Here is a 21,967-nt window from a genome sequence, read left to right as displayed (position 1 = left end):
GTAGGGGGTACAAGTAGGCATAACAAGGTCCTCAGGGACAACCAGGGAATCCTGGCACCATTTTAGAACTCTTTCAGCACATGATAATGTGTGGGGTGGGTGGGGGGTGGATGGGATCCTCATTGGGCCCAGGCAGCATTTTCAGATGGTTTACATTAGGACAGGGGTAGTTAAACTGCAGCCCTCCAGATGTCCGTGGACTACAATTCCCATGAGCCCCTGCCAGCATTTGCTGGCAGGGGCTCATGGGAATTGTAGTCCATGGACATCTGGAGGGCTGCAGTTTGACTACCCGACGGTCAAGGAACAGTGACATCCCCAGGTGGTACCTGGGGATGCCATAACACTTACTTGTGTTCTCAGGGTGGGGTTGCCAGCTCTAAGTTGAGAAATCCCTTGAGATTTTGGGGGTGGATCCTGAGGAGGGTGGGACGTGGGCAGGGGAGGGACCACCTTCCAAAGCAGCCTTTTTCTCTAGGTGTCGTGGTTCGGTCCTTGGTGGCTTGGGAACCGGACCGAACCCCGCCATCAGAGGCGCCCGCGATCACGGAGGTAGGGCATGGTGATCATAGGCAAGCCGGCAGCTGGGCGCCCCACCCGATCGTTGAGGTGGCAATGGCCGCTAAAGAACCTCAATGTCCCCCTCCACCTTTTGACAAGGGCCCGGAGATGGCCCTTTGTTCCAGGAAAATGGGCCATCAGGAACCCCGGAAAACCTCGCATATGTGCATGAGTCATGATTGTATCAGCATGTTCCCTCCGCAAGTACTGGGTGGGGCAATACAGCCTAAGGAGATGGGTTTTGTATAAAAGGGAGCTTCCACCTGGAGTTCAGTGGAAGCTCTTACTCCATACCAGCGGACTCCACGTTGCTGAAATAAAGCTTGTTCCTGTTGTATCGTTCACCAGGCCTGGCGTGACGTTTTCTTCAAAGGGGCACCCTGTTTTTTCAGTTAGCAAGCGGGTCCCCGACATCGTAAGAGCTTCCCGGTTCGTTGCGGAGGTCCTCCGCCCGGCGTGCCTGCTGGGGGCGTGTCGCACCTCCCCCCTGGGAGAGCCCGCGGTCCTCCCCCCCTTGCCGTTGGCACGCTGCTGCGAAATGTCCTGACCCCCCGCATTTCAGGCACAGACCTTCCCGGCGTCTCCTTTCCCGCTCGGGGTTCGGGGGTCGTTTGGGGCGAGAGTTGTCGGGGCCCGGTCTCGGCGCCTCGGCTGACCCGCCTTTGGCCTCCCGGGGGGGTGCGGCGGCCCAACCCAGGCTGGCTTCCAGCTTGGCGACCACAAAACACCACCCCTCCAGTGTAGACAGATCTTCTTCCGTCCCCTTGATCACGGCCCATTCCCTGAGCTTCGGGTTAAGGCCCTCCCGGAAGTACTCGATTTGGGTCTCCTCGTTCCAGGAGAACACCTTGCCTGCTTCCCTCCGGAAAATGTCTATATAGTCCATAACCCCCCTAGTACCCTGTCGAAGTCCCTTGATCCGACTCTTTGCCTTGTCCTCAGCCTGGGGGTCCTGGAATCGTCGGCGGAGCGCGACCACGAAGTCCTGCAGGTCCCGAGTTGCCGGGTCGCCGCGCTCGGCCAACCCTAGGTACCACTGACCCGCCTTGCCCTGGAGACACGAGGCCACCCCCCAGACCAAGTCCTCGGAGTCCTCATACCGGTCTCCATACCTCCGGGCATGCGTCAGCGCGTGGAGGAGGAACTGCGGGAGGTCGTCCGGCGTCCCGTCGAAACGCGCCTTAAGCTCTGGGGGGGAACGTTTTGGAGAGTAGTCCGACCCCCTCCGGATCCGGGATTCTCGGCGTCCGCCGTCTCGTCCTGCTCCGCTCCACCGGCTACCAACTTGCCCAACGACGCCGTGCCGCTCCCTGCCTTGCACGTCGCTCCTGCGTTGGTCCGGCTCTCGCCGCCCCGTCGGCTCACCCGCTCCCCCGAGATCCTCTGCTGTCTCGCCTCTCCGCTGGCCGTCTCGCCTACTCGGGACTGAAAACTGCTCCGGGTCGGGGTCCGGGGCCCGCTCACCAGTGCCGGGCTCGTCCTCGTCGCTGGAGACGTCCTCACTCGACGCGATCCCCTCCGCCGTTGTATTACCAGTCCCTCCGGGCCCGGCCCGAGCTTGCTCACGGGCTTCAGCTGCCTGCAAGCGCCTGGCCAAGTCCGCCATGGCCCGCCGCAGGTCCTCTAGGGATTCCTCAGGTCCTACCGGGCGAAGCGCCTGCCTCAGCTGGGTGTCCCAGGTTGGGGCCAACGAATCGGGAAGCGCCCAGGCGACGGGAAACGGCCAGGACCTGCTGTAGACGGCGCCGGGCAGCAGGTCCCGCGGTGCGAGGGAAAACCCCTACAGCATGAGGCGCGACCTCCGAACGTGGTAATTTTAGAGCTCCGGAACCCGGAGAACGGACTAAGTTGGGTGGGGGAGGCTCTTTTGGACTCTGGATGCGACCACAGCATGGTCCACCCCCAGATAGCCCGGGCTTTGGGGCTACCGAAGCGCATTCGGAAGGTTCCCCTGGTTTTCGTCCAGATGGACGGCAGCCCGATTCAGGGGGGACCTTTCGGGGAGGAGGTGGGTCCTATCGCCATCCACATAGGGGACCACCAAGAGCTGCGGTGGCTGATCCAGGTCCCCGTAGCGGGATATCGGGTGGTGTTGGGCCTGGATTGGCTGAAGGAACACAACCCCATGGTGGACTGGCGGGCGGGGACCCTGAAGTTCGACTTGACGGTGGGTGCACGGCATCGGGTCCCCCACGAGAATTCCAGCCACAAGAGGACGGCGGCGCGTCCCAGGGGAGCGGCGGCGGCGCAGCAGGAGATACCAGAGCCCGAGGTCCCGCCAGAGTACCGAGACCTCGCAGCCGTTTTCAGCGAGCGGGAAGCGGACGAGCTACCCCCACACCGCCGCACGGACTGCGCTATCAACATCCCAGAGGGGGCGGTACTACCCAAAGGGCGCATCTACAAGATGAGTGAGGGTGAGCTCAAGGACCTCCGGGAGTTTTTGGGTAAAAATCTGGCCCGAGGTTTCATCCGGCCCGCTTCCAGTCCCATGGGAGCTCCAGTCTTGTTCGTCCGGAAAAAGGATGGGTCCCGACGGCTGTGCCAGGACTACCGGGGCCTCAACGCCATCGCAGCGGGGAACGCTTACCCCCTCCCGCTGATCCCGGATTTGCTGGCCCGGCTGGGCAAAGGGACTCTGTTCACTAAGCTGGACCTAAGGGAGGCGTACTACCGGGTACGCATCCGGGAGGGGGATGAGTGGAAAACAGCGTTTAACTGTCAATTGGGACAATTCGAATTTAAAGTGATGCCGTTCGGTTTAAGCGGGGCACCTGGGGTTTTCATGAGTCTAATTAATGAGGTGTTGCAGGACCTTCTGTTTCAGGGGGTGGTTGTTTATTTGGATGACGTCCTGATCTACAGCCAAGATCCCCAAGAGCACGTGACCCTGGTGAGGGAGGTGTTAAAGCGCCTGCTGGCAAACCACCTATACGTGAAGCTGGCTAAGTGCGAATTCCACCGTCCCTCCCTGGACTATTTGGGCTACCGCATCTCAGCCCAGGGCATAGCTATGGACCCCGAGAAGGTGCAGGCGGTGCTGGCCTGGGAAAGGCCCCGCACCCGGAAACAGCTACAAAGCTTCCTGGGGTTTGCTAACTTTTTTAGAGGCTTCATCCCCAGATACTCCTCCGTAGTGGCTCCCCTCACGGACTTGCTAGGTACCAAGGGGAGAGGTCCTCGCGCCACGCGGCCCAGCGCAGCGCTCGGCTGGAATGAGAAATCGGAGGCAGCGTTCCTGGCCCTCAAGCAAGCTTTCGCGTCTGAGCCCAAGCTACTGCACGTCGACCCAACCCAGCCGATGGTGGTACAAGTCGACGCCAGCGACGCAGCAGCCGGGGCGGTTCTCCTGCAGCGAGACAAGGCGGGACAGCTGAGGCCGGCGGCCTACCTCTCACGAAAATTCGCCGAAACGGAGCGGAACTGGTCTACCTGGGAGAAGGAGGCGTTTGCGATTAAGTTCGCCCTCACCGAATGGCGGCATTGGCTGGAGGAAACAGAGGAGCCGTTCGAGGTCTGGACAGATCACAAGAATCTGGAGGCGCTCCGGCAACCGCGATCCCTGAACGCCAAGCAGATGAGGTGGGCGGAGTTCTTTTCGCGGTACAATTTCAAGCTTGGTCACATCCCCGGCAAAGAGAATTTCCTCGCGGACGCCCTCTCCCGTCTGCCGCATTATGGGGAGGGGTACGCTCCCTGCACCAGGTCCGTGTTTGGTGAGGAGCAGCTGGGACGGGGGGTCGTCACTAGGCGTCGGGCCAGGGAGGAATGGGAGCCCGACCCGGCGACCGCCCCGCTCCGAGACCGCCTAGTGGCAGCCTACGGGACAGACGAGGAGCTGGCTGAGCTCCGGGACTCTTTGATTTTGGACTCCGGTCTCTGGCGGAGGGGGGAGGCTGTCTACGTCCCGGAAGGGCTACGACGGGAAGCCCTCAGCCTCTGCCACGATGCTAAGACCGCCGGGCACTTCGGTTTCGTAAAATCCTGGAAGTTGGCCCGGCGGCGGTTTTGGTGGCCCAGTCTGCGGCGGGACACAAAAGCTTACGTCAGTGGTTGTCCTGTCTGCCTGACCTGCAAGCCGGGGGTTGGCAAGCCGAAAGGTCTGCTGCACCCGCTCGAGGTCCCGACCCGGCCGTGGTCAGTGATCTCCATGGACTTTATAACAGACTTGCCTCCCAGCAAGGGGAAAACGGTGATCTGGGTGGTGGTAGATCTATTTTCCAAACAGGCCCATTTCATTCCTTGCGCCAGTGTCCCCAGTGCTTCACAATTGGCTCGGATGTTCCTGGATCACGTGTTCCGACTGCACGGGCTGCCGGACAAGGTGATTTCCGATCGGGGCTCACAATTCGTGTCCCGGTTTTGGCAAGCTTTCCTGCGCCTGTTAGACATCGAGCAAGGGCTGAGCTCCGCTTACCACCCCCAGACGGACGGGCAGACCGAGCGGGTTAATCAAGTACTGGAGCAGTACTTGCGGTGTTTCGGTTCCTATCATCAAGACACCTGGGTGCCCCTGCTCCCCCTGGCCGAGTTCGCGTACAACAACGCAGACCACAGCAGCACGGAGATGTCGCCTTTTGCCGTCGTCTACGGGACAGACCTGAGACACTTCCCGGAGCTTGGAGAGGTCCCCGCCCGGGAATCGGCCGACCTTCGCGAGTGGGGGAAGCGTGCCGGGAGCTGCTGGAAGTCGCTGCAGGAGCAGCTCCACAAAGTCAAGGCAGCGCAGAAAGAGGACGCCGACCGGAAGAGACGACCAGCTGAAGAGATCCGACCGGGGGATCGAGTTTACCTTTCCACCCGGAACCTACGGTTGAATTTGCCCAGCAAGAAGCTAGGCCCTCGGTTTTTGGGGCCTTTCGAGGTCTTGGCCCCGATCAACGAAGTTTCGGTCAAGCTCAAGCTCCCCAAGAACCTCCGGCACATCCATCCCGTCTTTCACGTGAGCCTTCTAAAAAAAACTCCGGACGGTGACGTTTGGCACCCCGTGGTTTCCCCGCCAGCGCCCGAGGTCCTGCCGGGGGGGGAGCACCACGAGGTGGCGGATATCCTGGACTCTAGACTCCACAGGGGGAAGTTGCAGTACCTCGTGGAATGGAAGGACTTCGCTTTGGGGGACCGGGAATGGGTCTGGGCAGCGGACGTCCTTGCGCCCCGACTCACTGAACGTTTCCACAAGCGGTATCCTGGCCGTCCCGGGGGGTTGGAGAATGGACCTTTGGGGGGGCAGAATGTCGTGGTTCGGTCCTTGGTGGCTTGGGAACCGGACCGAACCCCGCCATCAGAGGCGCCCGCGATCACGGAGGTAGGGCATGGTGATCATAGGCAAGCCGGCAGCTGGGCGCCCCACCCGATCGTTGAGGTGGCAATGGCCGCTAAAGAACCTCAATGTCCCCCTCCACCTTTTGACAAGGGCCCGGAGATGGCCCTTTGTTCCAGGAAAATGGGCCATCAGGAACCCCGGAAAACCTCGCATATGTGCATGAGTCATGATTGTATCAGCATGTTCCCTCCGCAAGTACTGGGTGGGGCAATACAGCCTAAGGAGGTGGGTTTTGTATAAAAGGGAGCTTCCACCTGGAGTTCAGTGGAAGCTCTTACTCCATACCAGCGGACTCCACGTTGCTGAAATAAAGCTTGTTCCTGTTGTATCGTTCACCAGGCCTGGCGTGACGTTTTCTTCAAAGGGGCACCCTGTTTTTTCAGTTAGCAAGCGGGTCCCCGACACTAGGGAAATTGATCTCTGTCACCTGGACAGCAGTTGTAATCCCAGGAGGCCTCCAGCTAGTATCTGGAGGTTGGCAACCCTACCTCAAGCTTTCAGACCACCTGCTGAAATATCCTTTTAAGTGGAGAGGCAGGGGATTGAACCTGGGGCCTTCTGTGTGCCAAACAGATGTAACACTGAGGCTTGGCACCTCCCCAATATCCATGCAAGGCAAAGCTGCACCTGCTGAATTTCTGTCTCAGCTGTGGCAGATGAAAACACAGAAAAAGTCAGCTGTCCCTGATAAAGCTTCACTCGATTGCTTGGAGCAGCCTTTCTGAACTTTTTTAAAGTTGAGAAATCCCTGAAACATTCTTCAGGCTTCGAGAAACCCCAGAAGTGGCGCAATCATGCAGAATATGGTTGTGAAGCAGAGCTGTGGACACGCCCACCCGAGATCCCTCTCCTCCCCACCCCCTCCAGGCCCATCCTTAGCCATTTGGGGAGGGAACAGGTCGACATGATCATATATGGTCATAAAGTCTTTGGATCTTTGGTTCAGTCCATTGGCATGACCTGTTAGAGCCCTGTTTCAGTTACCCTACTAAGATGTTCTTATGGGCCAGCATTGCATTTCAACCAGGACTCAGTCTTAATTCCCAGTAGTTGTGGTCCACCTTAGCAAATATAACAAACAAGTGGGGACCCAAGATATTTGTCGAGGAGGGGGGATCCCATTCTGGACCCCATGGATTCCTAGGGAAACAGACTTGTATTTAAAAAGTGTCTATTTTATTAGAAAGAGTTATAGCATATCAATTTATTAGTAGGCAACCCCAGTCTCTAAACGTCTCTAAAAGCAAGCAGGTTCAGAAAACAAGAAATGCTAGCTTAGCTATCTAACACAATGAAAGACTGCATTAGATGGCGCAGTCTTACAGCTGTGAAGTCTCAGGCCTTTAGCGTTCTTGAAGCGTTCTTTACAGTATGGTCCATTTGCAAACAGGCAGATCATAGCTGAGAGCTTGTTCCCTCAAAATTCAAGCTAGCTCCTAAGCCAGTTATGGGTTTTGATCCACCAAGGTCAAGCGATTCTAATGAGCCAATCAGAATTCAGTTATAATGAGGCAATCAGAATAGAAGATTCTCTCAAGTCTTGACTCTTCCTTTTCCCTCCTGTGACTCACCAGTTCTCACCTAGAGCCAATTAGCCACTTCACCCTTTGGCCTTGGAGACGATAAAAGGCCTACAGACTGCAGAGGCCAGTTTGGAAAACTGCAAGACGTAACCAGGTAGTCCTTACATCCATGAACCCTTGAGGGGAAGAATCAGGGGTACTTTGTTGTACACACCCCCATTGCCAAACCAGGTGTGGCTGCTGGAGTCTGTCACAGGTTGGCTTGGTGTAGCTGCTGGTGTTTGCTGCAAACAGGCCTTGTGCAGCTTCCATCCTCCTCCTCCACCACCACCACCCTGTGAGACTGGGGCCGGACTAAAAATGGCTGCCAGCATCCATGGACAGGCCAGCTGTGTTCTGATCCGCTAAGAGCGTTCTCTGTGCTTGTACAGAGAATGCTACATATTTTTTTCAGGGCATTTCAACCTCCATGTATTTATTATTATTTTCAGATTTTTCTGCAAACCTGGGAGGGGCTACATTTTTTCCTTTAAAAAATCTCTTGAGCCTCTATGTGGCCCCAATCAGAAGATTTAGCTGTCCACAGATTGCTGTCATCCATGGTGAACAGTTCATCAATGTTTTCCTTCTGTATGATCTGCTTTACCTAGGGGCTTTCTGCACCGGGATCCTTGTAGCAAATTGTTTGCTGAACAAAAAATCGCCATTTTAAATAATGGAATTCGTCGTTATGCATACCTGCCTTTGTAGTGGAATCCAGTTGCGTTTCTATCGTTTCCCACAGGCTTCCGGTCTCGGCAAAAATCGCTAGAAAGGAAGCGCTATTGCCGAGCTCGTCCCGCCCCTGGCCGTCAAGCAGCCAATGGGCGGCCGTTAGCATACTCCCAAACAGACCCTTTCCCTTTAAGAAAGTTTTTTTTTTTAAACACACCCGTTGCAACGAATATGCGTTGCTTCATTGCAACGGACAGACCCATCCAGCTGGCAGGTGTGTTTGAGCTGTCGTTTCATCATTGCCACGCTCCCCCCGAATGAACCCCCCCCCCCCTCACGGGCGAGATTTTCGGCCGAAAACAGTGTGAAAAATAAAGGGAAAATACATCAGCAAACGGGCTTCTCTGTTGTATGTGCTTAGTGACTAAACAGCTCTGGGGAGGGACTGAAGCCGGGGAAGCCTCTAAACGGAGGCTCGCCGGTGCGTTGATCTCCGCTCGCTCGGAGAAAAAAAAATGGTGATCACTTCACCGGAAGATCAGAGGAGAGAGCCAGGGGGAGGGACTTTGTAGAAACCACAACAATGGTAACGCACAGAACTTTCCCGCTAGTGTTGCAGATTGGTTGCAGGAGTGTAGTGCTTTCCGGAGGGTGAATCCATTTTTGGGGATTTCCCTGAAAGCGCTACAAGGAAGCGCTTTTTGTGGATCGGTTTCAGGTGTGTGGCAGATTGTCAACGACATTGTGCATAACAGCAAATCAGTAGCATTTTCAATTGGCAACCATTGTGCGATTTTGAAGGCGTGCGGAAAGCCCCCTAGTTTCAGGACTCCGTTCTGAAGTGGCCGCCTTAGGTTTTTGGGGTTTGCAGTTAACAAGAGGAACTCTCTATCATGAGAGGAAACCATGTTGGTTGGAGATCTTTGAAAGTTACAGGAACCCTACCAAAAAGCCAAAACCCGGGACCATCATAGCTTTCATTCCTTTTGCACACTGAAGAAATGCAGCTGCCCACTTTACAGAATCAAACCTCCAAACTTGGCAAGAATATGTACTTGTGGGGGGGGGGGGTATAAGTAGAAGAGGAAGTACCGCAATGAACCTGCAGTTTTGACCTCCAGATCTGCGGGCCCAGCTTGGGATGCCACCCCCTCCCCAGTTGGGCAGCGGGCGCACTTTTGTCCACCCGTGGAGACTCATAGATCCAATTGGATTCCGGAATGCTCTGCGGGACCCGATGCCTCCTGGTGACTCACTAGCGGCCTTGGTGGCGGACTGGCAGTCCCGCCTGTTGGCTGCTATAGATGAGATCGCCCCTAAACGTCCTCTCTGCCCTCGACTCAAACGGGCCCCCTAGTACACGGGGGTGCTCCGGGAAAAGAAGAGGGAAGTGAGACGACTAGAGCGAGTGTGGCGGAAGACTTGCGATGAAGCTGCAAGAACATCTTATTGCACGCTTATGAGGGCGTATGAGATGGCGGTGAAAGTGGCGAAGCGAGAGTTCTTTGCAACGGAAATCGCGTCCGCAAGCTCTTGCCCAGCCCAATTATTTACGGTAGTTAGATCCCTCACCGCCCTTCAGGGGCACCAAAATATTGGTGCTCGGTGCTCGGCCCGGTACTTTTTAACATATTTATTAATGATCTAGATGAGGGGGTGGAGGGACTACTCATCAAGTTTGCAGATGACACCAAATTGGGAGGACTGGCAAATACTCCGGAAGATAGAGACAGAGTTCAACGAGATCTGAACACAATGGAAAAATGGGCAAATGAGAACAAGATGCAATTTAATAAAGATAAGTGTAAAGTTCTGCATCTGGGTCAGAAAAATGAAAAGCACACCTACTGGATGGGGGATACGCTTCTAGGTAGCACTGTGTGTGAACGAGACCTTGGGGTACTTGTGGATTGTAAACTAAACATGAGCAGGCAGTGTGATACAGCGGTAAAAAAGGCAAATGCCATTTTGGGCTGTATCAACAGGGGCATCACATCAAAATCACAAGATGTCATAGTCCCATTGTATACGGCACTGGTCAGACCACACCTGGAGTACTGTGTGCAGTTCTGGAGGCCTCACTTCAAGAAGGACGTCGATAAAATTGAAAGGGTACAGAGGAGAGTGACCAAGATGATCTGGGGCCAAGGGACCAAGCCCTATGAAGATAGGTTGAGGGACTTGGGAATGTTCAGCCTGGAGAAAAGGAGGTTGAGAGGGGACATGATAGCCCTCTTTAAGTATTTGAAAGGTTGTCACTTGGAGGAGGGCAGGATGCTGTTTCTGCTGGCTGCAGAGGAGAGGACACGCAGTAGTGGGTTTAAACTTCAAGTACAACGATTTAGGCTAGATATCAGGAAAACGTTTTTCACAGTCAGAGTAGTTCAGCAGTGGAATAGGCTGCCTAAGGAGGTGGTGAGCTCCCCCTCACTGGCAGTCTTCAAGCAAAGGTTGGATACACACTTTTCTTGGATGCTTTAGGATGCTTAGGGCTAATCCTGCGTTGAGCAGGGGGTTGGACTAGATGGCCTGTATGGCCCCTTCCAACTCTAGGATTGTATTCTATTAGTCAATTGGCACTTGATTGCGAGGCATTAGCGAGCTTTTTTGTGGATAAAGTCTTGTTGCTTCGCCGTGACCTTCCCGTCACAATTAATACAGTAAACGAACTGGAGACCTGTTGGCCATCTTTGGTAGCGAGGTTTGATGGCTTCAGACGGCTCTCTTCTTCCGAAGTGGACAAGTTGCTGGGGTCGGTCAGGGCGACCACCTGCCCCCTTGATCCCTGTCCCTCTTGGCTTCTCAAGGGGAGTGGAGAAGGGATAGGAGGCCAACTCAGGGATATTATCAACCTTTCCCTGAGTTCCGGGGAATTCCCTGAGCAGCTGAAGGAGGCGGTGGTTCTCCCTCTCCTGAAAAAAACAACGCTGGACCCGCAGGACCCTGCCAACTACCGCCCGGTGTCGCACCTAGCGTTCCTGGGCAAGGTGGTGGAAAGGGCTGCGGCGGACCAGCTCCTAGCTTTCTTGGATGAAACTTTGGCACTTGATCCATATCAGTCTGGCTTCCGCCCTGGCCACAGGGTGGAGACGGTGTTGGTCGCCCTGCTGGATGATCTCCGTCGCCAGCTGGATAGAGGCGGGTCAGCCTTCTGGATCTGTCAGCTGCTTTCGACATCGTGGACCATGAGATATTGGTCCACCGCCTCGCCGGTACGGGGATATTGGGTACAGCCTTGCGCTGGGTACGCTCCTTCCTCCAGAACCGGACCCAGAGGGTTGCGGTGGGGGATGACCTCTCGCGCCGTTATGGACTCCCTTGTGGGGTCCCACAGGGCGCGGTTCTCTCCCCCACACTATTCAACATCTTTATGCGCACTCTGGCCCAGCTGGTACGGAGTTTTGGGTTGGGTTGCCCAGTACACTGACGACACCCAGCTCTATCTCCTCATGGACGGCCGCCCGGACTCCCCCCCGGAACCATTCGCCAAATGTTTGGAAGCGGTGACAGAATGGTTTGAGCAGAGTCGCCTGAAACTCAACCCCTCCAAGACGGAGGTCCTATGGCTGGGGGGAAGGGGGCGGGACCAGGAAGCGCATTTACCCACTCTGGCAGGGGCGCATCTTACCATCACGTCCCAGGCCAGAAACTTGGGTGTGACCATTGATGCCTCCCTGACTATGGAGGCGCAGGTCAGGAAAATAGCCGGCCAGGCATTTTTCCATCTTCGCCAAGCTCAGCTACTAGCGCCTTACCTGTCCCCCGAACACCTGGCCACTGTAATCCATGCAACGGTCACCTCCAGATTAGATTTCTGTAACTCGCTCTACGCGGGCCTACCCTTGTCTCTGATCCGGAAACTCCAGCTAGTACAAAATGCAGCTGCTAGGGTCCTCACCGACACACCTTGGAGGGCCCACATCCAGCCTGTGCTGAGGCAGCTGCACTGGTTACCAATTGCCGTCTAGATCCGGTTCAAGGTTTTGGTTCTAACCTTTAAGGCTTTACGCGGGCTGGGACCCACATACCTGAGGGACCGCCTACTGCCCTATGCCCCCCGCAGGGCTCTGCACTCTGCGAGTGAGAATCTTCTGGTTGTTCCCGGTCCCAGGGAAGCACGCCTAGCCTCGACCAGGGCCAGGGCCTTTTTGGTCCTGGCCCCCACCTGGTAGAATGAGCTCCCGGGAGAGCTGCGGGCCCTGCGGGACCTTTCAGCTTTCCGCAGGGCCTGCAAGACGGAGCTCTTCCGCCAGGTCTGTGGTTGAGGCGGGGGCTGCTGTGGTACATCGACTGCTCTCCCCCGGGCTTCTTCTTGAACACCGTTGACCCCCTTCTCCTCCATCCCCCCCTTGTGGGTAGGTGGGTAGGAAGGGGATTTTATTATTGTGCCGCCATGCTGTGATATTTTTAAGTCTTTTAATGGGAGTTTTAATGGGGTTTTAAGACACTGTAACCCGCCACGAGCCATTTGGGAGTGGCAGGAAATAAATAAACAAACAACAACAACAACAACAATAATAATCTTGCATTTCTGCCAAATCCACTTCTGACCTGATTCCAAGTCCCATAGAGAAAATCATGATTAGCCATGAGATGGATGAACTCTTTAGGCTATGAAGGGAGGCATCTGTCTAAATCTAAGTGGACAGCATCCACATTAACACATTGCATTGAAAGTAAAGGACAACTTGGTCAACTAGATTTGCTACTAATCAGGTTGGTTAAGGGAATCTCTGTGTTCAGAGTAAGTCTCTGAATCCCGGTTCAATCCCAACAGGCAACATTATAGGAAGACCTCAGCCTCTCTGCCCTGTTGCTGGCCCTCCAGAGGAACTGGTTGGCCTCTGTGTGAGACAGGAGGCTGGACTAGATGGACCACTGGTCTGACCCAGGAGGGCTCTTCTGATGTTCTTTGGAAGGCCTTGGCCTCGGCCTCCGTGCCCTGCTGCTGTTTGTCCAGAGGAATTGGTTGTCCAGTATGTGAGTCTGGATGCTGGACTAGTTGGTCTGATCCAGCAGGACCCTTCATATATTCACTCCAGAGTCTTTCCCTAGATGTCCATGTCTGTGTGGTGGGAAAACTGAGGGCCTTTCCACACAAGGACCAATGTTGCCAATTGCTTTCACAAAGCGGAAACGCTATTTTAAATAGTGGAATCTCGGTGTTCCGCATACCTGCATTTGTAGTGGAATCCAGTAGCGTTTCATTCGTTCCCCACAAGTTTCCGGTCTCGCAGGAATCGCTAGAAAGGAAGCGATTTTTTTTGTGCTTGGTCCCGCCCCTGGCCATCAATCAAACGAACAGCCAATGGGCGGTTGTTATCATGCTCTGGAAAAGCCCCTTTCCCTTTAAGCACAGGTTTAAAAAAACACACACACACACGTTGCAACGAATATGCCTTGATTCTTCCTAACATAGAGACCCATCTAGCTGGCATGTGAGCTGGCAAGTCATCGTTACCACGCTCCCCAGAGTGAAAAAAAAATCCCACCCCCCCTGCATGGGCACGATTTTCGGCCGAAAATAAAGGGAACTTGCAAACAGGGGGCTGTGTTGTGCTTGGGGACTTAGGGGAGCTTTAAAGCACTTCTGTGGAGGGACTGTAGCTGGAGAAGCCTTGCTAGGTGAATGAAGCCTCGCTGGTTCGTTGCTTTCCTTGCTCGCTCCGAGGGGGAAAAATGGTGATTGTTCGCCGGACGTTCGGAGGAGAGAGCTAGGGGGAGGGACTCTGTTGCAGCCACTACATTGAGAACGCACAGGTCTTTTTCGCAAGTGTTGCAGGTTGTTGGCAGGAGTGTAGCGATTTTCTGAGGGTGAATACACTTTTCTGGATTCACCAGAAATCACTACAATGAAGCGATTTTAGCGCTAGTGTTGCAGGACTGTTGCAGATTGTGTGCGACGTCATGCAGAATGGCTAATTAGTAGCGTTTACCATTTGTAAGCCTTCTGCTACTTTGAACTAGTACGGAATGGCTCTGAACTTTCCCCGAGGAAGAGAGCTTTCATGCAGGAGAACTTTCATACATTACAGGCAGTCTTCAAGCAGCAGTGGGACAAACTGTCATCAAGAATGCTTGAGGCTGATTCTGCATTGGGCAGGGGGTTGGACTAAATGGTCTCTAGAGACACCTTCCAACTCTAGGATTCTGGGAATCTACCCCTATGGTTGAGTCCAGGGTGGTTTAACACCATACGGGTCTCCTCTCCTCTCTGTTTCTGTTCTCTCCTTCCTCTGCTGGCACAGACGACCAGCCCTGCAGCCCAGATGGAGGATGGCTGATGGGGGGGGGGGTGGCTTTGTTACTTGCTGCTCATAAGAGACCTTTTCCCCTGGTTCTCTCAGCAGAAACCATTAATACTTTAATCACTGTTGTTGGGGGTTGTGCATGATGTGCATTAAAGGGCCATTTTTTGACATTACTGCCTCTTGCTCTCTCCGAGAGAAGTTTAGTGGCTCCCCATCAGCCCTTTCTGGGATCAGACACAGAGTGCAGTTTTGTAGCCCCTTAAAATGCGTCCTCATCATTGCCAAGCAAAACTCCCGGTATGCCTTAGCGCCGGTTAGTCCTTTTCCCGGAAAGTGCCTGCTGCATCCCCTGTGAGTGTCTCTGAACAGAAAGGCGCCGTTCATGACATGCCCGGGGTCACAGCATCCTGGGCCAACGACACAGGGGCACGTTGAGCCACTTCTCTCGGGTGGCCTTTGACCAGGAAAGATAAAGGGGCTCTGGCTTCCATATTCTGGTGACCTCATGGAGGGAGGTCCATTAGCAGAAAAGTACAGCCTCTGGGCTTCTATGTAGCCTCCCAGCTACGTGCTGCAGCCGATTCAGCTGCGATGGCAGGAGAGAGAGAATCCTTGAAACACTCCGCTCTTGACGTCCCTTGCGTTTTTAACCGAGTGAACACCTCAATGGATGTTTAGGGCTGAGGTCAGGACCTCTAGTGTTGCAGCCCCCCCCCCCCGAGGACCTAGATCCACCTGTCAGAATACACTGACCAACTCATATGACCATCTTTATAATAATAATAATAAAGGTAAAGGTATCCCCTGAGCAAGCACCAACTCAATACAGGGTGGTTTGCCAGTGCCTTCCCCAGTCATTACCGTTTAACCCCCCCCCCCCCCAGCAAGCAGATTTTACCGACCTCGGAAGGATAGAAGGCTGAGTCAACCTTGAGCCGGCTGCTGGGATTGAACTCCCAGCCTCATGGTCAGAGCTTCAGACAGCATGTCTGCTGCCTTACCACTCTGCGCCACAAGAGGCTATATAATGATAATGATATAGCATAATAATCACTATTTTTTACAGCCTACCCTTGACGAAGAATGGGCAATTAGTTTAATTCTTATTTTAATACAATTGTGTTTATTTTAAATTTCCGTTTTGTACACCATTTTACATGTTTTCATCCCCTTGTAATCCATCCTGAGTTTTACGAGATGGCAGAAAATGAACATCATCCTGAATAGTGGGGGTGGAGAATGCCGAAGCCTTCCAGCAGCTTCTGATGGCGTTTTCAAGGCAGGAGACTTTCAGAGGGTGTTTGCCATTGCATGACCACCCTGTTCTTAGTTGGTGGCTCCCTGTCCGAGTCATGCCCGGGCCAACTGACAGTTAACCCATAGGGTCTTCTGGGCCAGAAGATTAGACATTGCATGCCTCTGGATATAGCCCTGGACTTCCTCGGTGGTTTATCATCTGACTTCTGACGAGATCCAGCTAGCCTGAGCCATTCAAGTCAGTATTAGCAGTTGTGTGCCAGCAAGTGACAAGTCATGGTGAGCCCAGGAACATATTTTTATTCCCAAGCATGAGATCCCAAGTGTTGGCCATTGCTTGCCTCTGTCTTCCCTGGTTTTCCTTGGGTCTCCCACCCTAGTCTCAATCAGCACTGACTCTGCGCCTACATAGCAATCCACTGCTGTTCATGGGTCTAAATTGTACAACATGGAAAGCAGAACAGAAGCATTGTGCTGCTGAGAGAAAGAAGACAAACCCAATGGGATAATCTCTGCCGCCGGTCCGTTGGACCAAATAGACGTGGCCCTGAGCCAGGGGAGGGGATCAGGATGCCTTGGTTATTGCAGGAACAAGAACGGCACACGACAGAGGAGGAATGACAAGGCGGAAAGAGTCGCATTCTTGTTATAGCTAAACATCTTTCTTTATATATATTTGCAGGCTTTATCTGGGGTGAAATTAAACAAATGTGGGACGGCGGACTGCAGGATTATATTCACGACTGGTGGAACCTGATGGATTTTGTAATGAACTCCTTATACCTGGCGACCATTTCGTTGAAAATTGTCGCCTATTCCAAGGTAATTCCCCTGCGGGGTGTTGTTCCCAAGGGACATGTGAGACATACATTCTCCAGTGTGGTTCCTAAAATGCTCTTTGTTTCCAAAAATGCTTTCGCTTCAGAGTGCTCTTCTAGTCCTGCCAGTTCCTATTTGCTGTTGCGCTCCCTCTTGAGGGAGAAAAGCTGAGAAGAATTTTCCCGAATTAAAAACCTGGACTCGTTGAGAATATTGATGTTTGAACCAGAGTTTGGGAAGGACCTTGAATCACAGAATACTTTTTTGTTTTTGTTACAGTGATATAACTTTTTTTTAGCATCAATGATGCTACCAATCTATGGTTCTGTCCTGGAGGTTGTATCTTCCAAACAGAAGCAAGAAGGCCCACAGTGGTCAGAGCTAGGGCAGAAATCCAGGCTTCTTCCCCATCTCTGGACTGCTGTCTTCTCCGCTCACGAGACAGGAAACAACCCCCCACCTTGGATCCCATTTGAATTGGCCAATGCTGGTTGTTGATCCCTGTGCAAGATCACAAGCAAATTTTCTGTCCAGTTAACACAAAGCTGTGGGTTTGATTCACATGTAGATCTTCTTCTGTAGGATAAACATCTGAGGATTTCGGAGTACAGCAAAGAAAGTTTCGATACGGCCAGTAATGTTTTGTGTGGTGGGGAGTGGGTTGAATGTCTCCATCACCACCCAATTCAGCTAAAGTGAAATTTCGGTGCAAACTTGGAATTTGAAGGGGTTGGAATAAGACAGGCATAAATTCACAAGCAGGGACAAAAGGTTAGTCTCGGGCATCGGTCAAGTCCTTCCTGGCTTCATGGTGTGTTAGCTTCCTCTCTTCTTCCTGGAAAGTGTTTTTGCAAAGAGATGTTTTGCTCTCAGCACCTACCCTACTGCGGTTGAATTCCAGCTCTTCTTTGAGCTTCCTGTGGGAGGGAATCTGCAGAAGGCTGCATTCGCTAGCCAAATGACAAGGCTGCCATGTGCAAAATGAGATGCTGTTCAGCAAATAAGGCACGAATCTCTGAAGTGCAAAGCGGAGTCTCTTGTCAGATCACACAAATCATGCCATACATTTGTGATGTCCAATGATGATTCATTTTCAACTTCAATTATCTCGCCATTACAGTAAGCCCTGAATCTCTCTTCCAGCCCCAGTAGGGGAGCGGGAGTCTGCGATGACAGACGCGAGCTCCTGTTGAAAGGGATTCCTTTTCATGGGCAGGATTGGCTGTCTTTGCTCTCCAAACAAAATTGCGATCCGGTTTCATTGTTCCTAATTTGACCACTGTTTTAGTAGCTATCATAAATAGTTGGGAATTCAATTTTTACAGCATTGAGGTAATGTAACATGCTGCAGCCCCCAAGGCCCGTAATCCCATGGAATTGACTCGGCACAGGTGGTTGGTAAGAGCTGAAGGCCTGCACTTTGTTAGCTGCTCAGATAACTCATTTGCTTCAAAGTCAAAAGAAGGCCTTCAAGGCCACCTGGTGGGCATGGAAACAGCAGCCACAAAACTGTAAAGAAACCGATCCAAAATCAGCAGCAGGAGACCAAATGCTCTCACTGTAGTACCCATTTTACCCAAAAGCAGCAGGTATCCCGGCCCATGGGAGGGGAGATTTGTGGAGTAACTAGCAAGAAAGCCCATTGCAACCAGGAATTCCAGGAGACACCGGCAGGCGCAGATCTCTCTCTCTTGCAGCAGGAGCCATAGGAGGTAATCAGAGCTCCTTTGTAGCAGGGAAGCAAGGGCTGTTTGCCGTTTGGGGCTCGTTTGCAGTTTGTCTCCGTCTGTCTGTCTCTCTCTCCCTTGCAGCAGGAGCCATAGCAGGTAATCAGGGGTCATTTGCAGTTTGGCAGGGCTTTCTGTGTCTCTGTGTGTCTCAGGCGTCTGAGAACAAAGTGGCTAGCATCCAGGGAAGGAGGACGGGAGCTGGAGGCGGAGAGCCAATCAGAGTACAGCTCTATTCCATCTCCGACAGCCAGGACACTCTCCACCCCCAGGGCTGTTTCACAAATATTAAGAGGAACGATGGATAGGGATGGCTGGACATGACAAATGGTATGAATCATAGAATCATGGAATCAAAGAGTTGGAAGGGGCCATACAGGCCATCTAGTCCAACCCCCTGCTCTACGCAGGATCAACCCTAAGCATCCTAAAGCATCCAAGAAAAGTGTGTATCCAACCTTTGCTTGAAGACTGCCAGTGAGGGGGAGCTCACCACCTGCCAGTGAGGGGGAGCTCACTTAGGCAGCCTATTCCACCGCTGAACTACTCTGACTGTGAAAATTTTTTTCCTGATATCCAGCCTATATCGTTGTACTTGAAGTTTAAACCGATTACTGCAGCCGACAGAAACAGCATCCTGCCCTCCTCCAAGTGACAACCTTTCAAATACTTAAAGAGGGCTATCATGTCCCCTCTCAACCTCCTTTTCTCCAGATAGAACATTCCCAAGTCCCTCAACCTATCTTCATAGGGCTTGGTCCCTTGGCCCCAGATCATCTTCGTCGCTCTCCTCTGTATCCTTTCAATTTTATCTACGTCCTTCTTGAAGTGAGGCCTCCAGAACTGCACACAGTACTCCAGGTGTGGTCTGACCAGTGCCGTATACAATGGGACTATAACATCTTGTGATTTTGATTTGATGCCCCTGTTGATACAGCCCAAAATGGCATTTGCCTTTTTTACCGGTGCATCACACTGCCTGCTCATGTTTAGTTTACAATCCACAAGTACCCCAAGGTCTCGTTCACACACAGTGTTACCTAGAAGCGTATCCCCCATCCAGTAGGCATGCTTTTCATTTTTCTGACCCAGATGCAGAACTTTACACTTATCTTTATTAAATTGCATCTTGTTCTCATTTGCCCATTTTTCCATTGTGTTCAGATCTCATTGAACTCTGTCTCTATCTTCCGGAGTATTTGCCAGTCCTCCCTATGGAATAGGGTTCACTGTGAGTGGGCAGGTAGTTGTGAGTTTCCTGTATTCTGCAGGGCTTTGGACTGAAGGACCCTGGAGGACCCCTCCAACTAAAATTCTTTGATTCTAAGTTGGTGCATATAACTGGTCAGGTTAGCCAGAGAACACCTGTGGGACTGCCGTGTGTTGACACCCACAGACAGGTTCATTCAAAGGAGTTTCTGCAGGTATGCCAGTCCTAGACTGTTTCTGGATCAATTCCAGCGCTGTGTCTGGAAATAAATGGATTATTCTTGATTCAAGATGGTTGATAAGTGGGAAAATGTGATCAGTTTCAGTGAGTTCTTTTTAACACCCTGGCTACTATGCAGCTGGAAATCATGGTCCAAGCCCTATGAAGATAGGTTGAGGGACTTGGGAATGTTCAGCCTGGAGAAAAGGAGGTTGCGAGGGGACATGATAGCCCTCTTTAAGTATTTGAAAGGTTGTCACTTGGAGGAGGGCAGGATGCTGTTTCTGTTGGCTGCAGAGGAGAGGACACGCAGTAATGGGTTTAAACTACAAGTACAACAATATAGGCTAGATATCAGGAAAAAAGATTTCTCGGTCAGAGTAGTTCAGCAGTGGAATAGGCTGCCTAAGGAGGTGGTGAGCTCCCCCTCACTGGCAGTCTTCAAGCAAAGGATACACACTTTTCTTGGTTGCTTTGGATGTTTTGGGCTGATCCTGCGTTGAGCAGGGAGTTGGACTACATGGCCTATATGGCCCCTTCCAACTCTATGATTCTATGATTCTATGATGGTGATAGATGGATGCTCTTGATTAGGAATGGGCATAAACCACATTTTTGTGGTTCAGAACCTATATGGACTGGGAGATTGTGAACTGAACCAGTTCATACAGGTTCGTGACCAGTACGCTGCTTTTTGCAGGGAGCAGAAAATGGGGGTGTAAATAGCTCCAAGATATTTAAACCAAGCTTAGTGGTGCTCAGCTATTTGGTTTAATGGCTGAGGAACAGACTCAGCTGTTTAGACATTGAAACAGGTGAGCTATGGTAGCAGACTGCCAGTGTGGATCAGCTGTTTCTTATCTAAACAACTGACCAATCAGGAGCAGGCAGCTTTTGCTGGGAGGAGAAAGGAGGGGTTTAAACCCCTACTTTTTGCTCCCCATGCACCTCCACAAGGTGCCATTAAAGTTCAGGGGGGGGGGGGTTCAAGGATTGGCTGGAGTTCGCAAAATTTATTTAGCAAACCATGAACTGGCCAAAATTTGTCATAAACCAAAGTTCATAGGCTGGTTCATGGCCGGCCTTACTTTCAATGCATGTGTTCCAGGAGGGCCAGAAGATGGCAAAAGGCTCTCTGGGCCACAGACACCCCTTGAGGTGGGCTACAACGTCTGGTTGGTTCAAGGTGGGCTACAACGTCTGGATAAAAACTCCAATTAAAAAACAATCTTCCTTGCCACCTGGCCTCAACTGTAGACCTGCCAGAAGAGTTCCATTTTGCAGGCCCTGCAGAATGTCGAAAGTTCCCGCAGGGCTTGCAGCTTCTCTGGGAGCTCATTCCACCAGGTTGGGGCCAGGACTGAAAAGGCTGTGGTCCTGGCTGAGGCCAGGCTGCCTCCTTTCCGTGTGGTTTGGATTCACTTCAGTTTCTTATGCCTCATCCAGCTTTAGACAGCTATGTGGAATGTAAGTGGCCTCACCAGGCGTGGAGGAAAAGCATCGACATACTGAAGACATCACGTTTCTTCTGAAGTTCTCTCTGTGGCCTCAGACAGACACAGGAAGTTTCCTCATATACTGAATCAGACCCTTGATCTATTGAGGTCAGTAGTGCCTCCTCAGATTGGCAGGAGCTCCCATACAGGCTTGTGCGATTTGGCCGCTTTGGCGGCTGTTCCCTCCGGGCGCAGCAAGCACCGCGGGGTGTGTGTGTGTGTGTGCCGGCAGCGGCGTGACAGTGGGCGCAACCACGCAGGCGCGGAATTCCGCTTCTGGCACCGCCCTCCGCCCCCCCCCCCGGGAACGGCTGCCAAAACGGCCGAATCGCACAAGCTTACTCCCATATCCAGGAGATCTCATATCCACTCCTGCATGATCCTTTTAATGGGAGATACCGGGGATTGAACTTGGGATCTCCTGCATGCCAAGCAAAGGCCCTACCAGCGTGCCACAGTCCCTCCCTATTAAACATGGAGTCCTGCAGCAGCCTGTTGAGTAAATGCCACAGGGGAGAGCAACCATTGCCCAGCACCAACAGGCAGGAGCAGGTGCCCTGGCCCTGAGCGCCTTCCGCTCCCTCCCCTGCCACGCGATTGAGAAGGACACTGTGCGGGAGGGTCCTGAATGTGGGCCTCCGAAGACCTCTGGCAGAAGACATGGCTTCCCACTGTCATCATCGGAGACCCCCGGGATCCGTCCTTTACCAGCTGCTTTCAAGCCTTCCCTGTCCTTTCTAGGTAACGGAGACGTCTCCCACCCAGCGCGGATGTGAATAATGAGCTCCCCGGCAATCACTCTCTGTCCCAAAAACTGAGCGCAATAAAGGCCATCATTTCTGTAAGCGGTTAGGGCTGAACTACAAA

General features: G+C 52.8%; 1 protein-coding gene across 3 annotated transcripts in view; it reads left to right on the top strand.

Annotated features, from left to right (window-relative positions):
* Positions 1-21,967, top strand: part of TRPC4 (transient receptor potential cation channel subfamily C member 4) — a 163,597-nt gene that overhangs the window by 119,443 nt on the left and 22,187 nt on the right. For all 3 annotated transcript variants that reach the window (XM_077346251.1, XM_077346252.1, XM_077346253.1), the window contains one exon: positions 16,312-16,451. In XM_077346251.1, the coding sequence (XP_077202366.1) occupies positions 16,312-16,451 (140 nt within the window). The remainder of the gene's footprint in view (positions 1-16,311; positions 16,452-21,967) is intronic.

This window comes from Paroedura picta, chromosome 7 (assembly GCF_049243985.1).
Source record: "Paroedura picta isolate Pp20150507F chromosome 7, Ppicta_v3.0, whole genome shotgun sequence".
Taxonomy (NCBI): Eukaryota; Metazoa; Chordata; class Lepidosauria; order Squamata; family Gekkonidae; genus Paroedura; species Paroedura picta.
The sequence above is the reverse complement of the archived record's forward strand: the minus strand, read 5'-3'. Positions and strand labels throughout refer to the sequence as shown.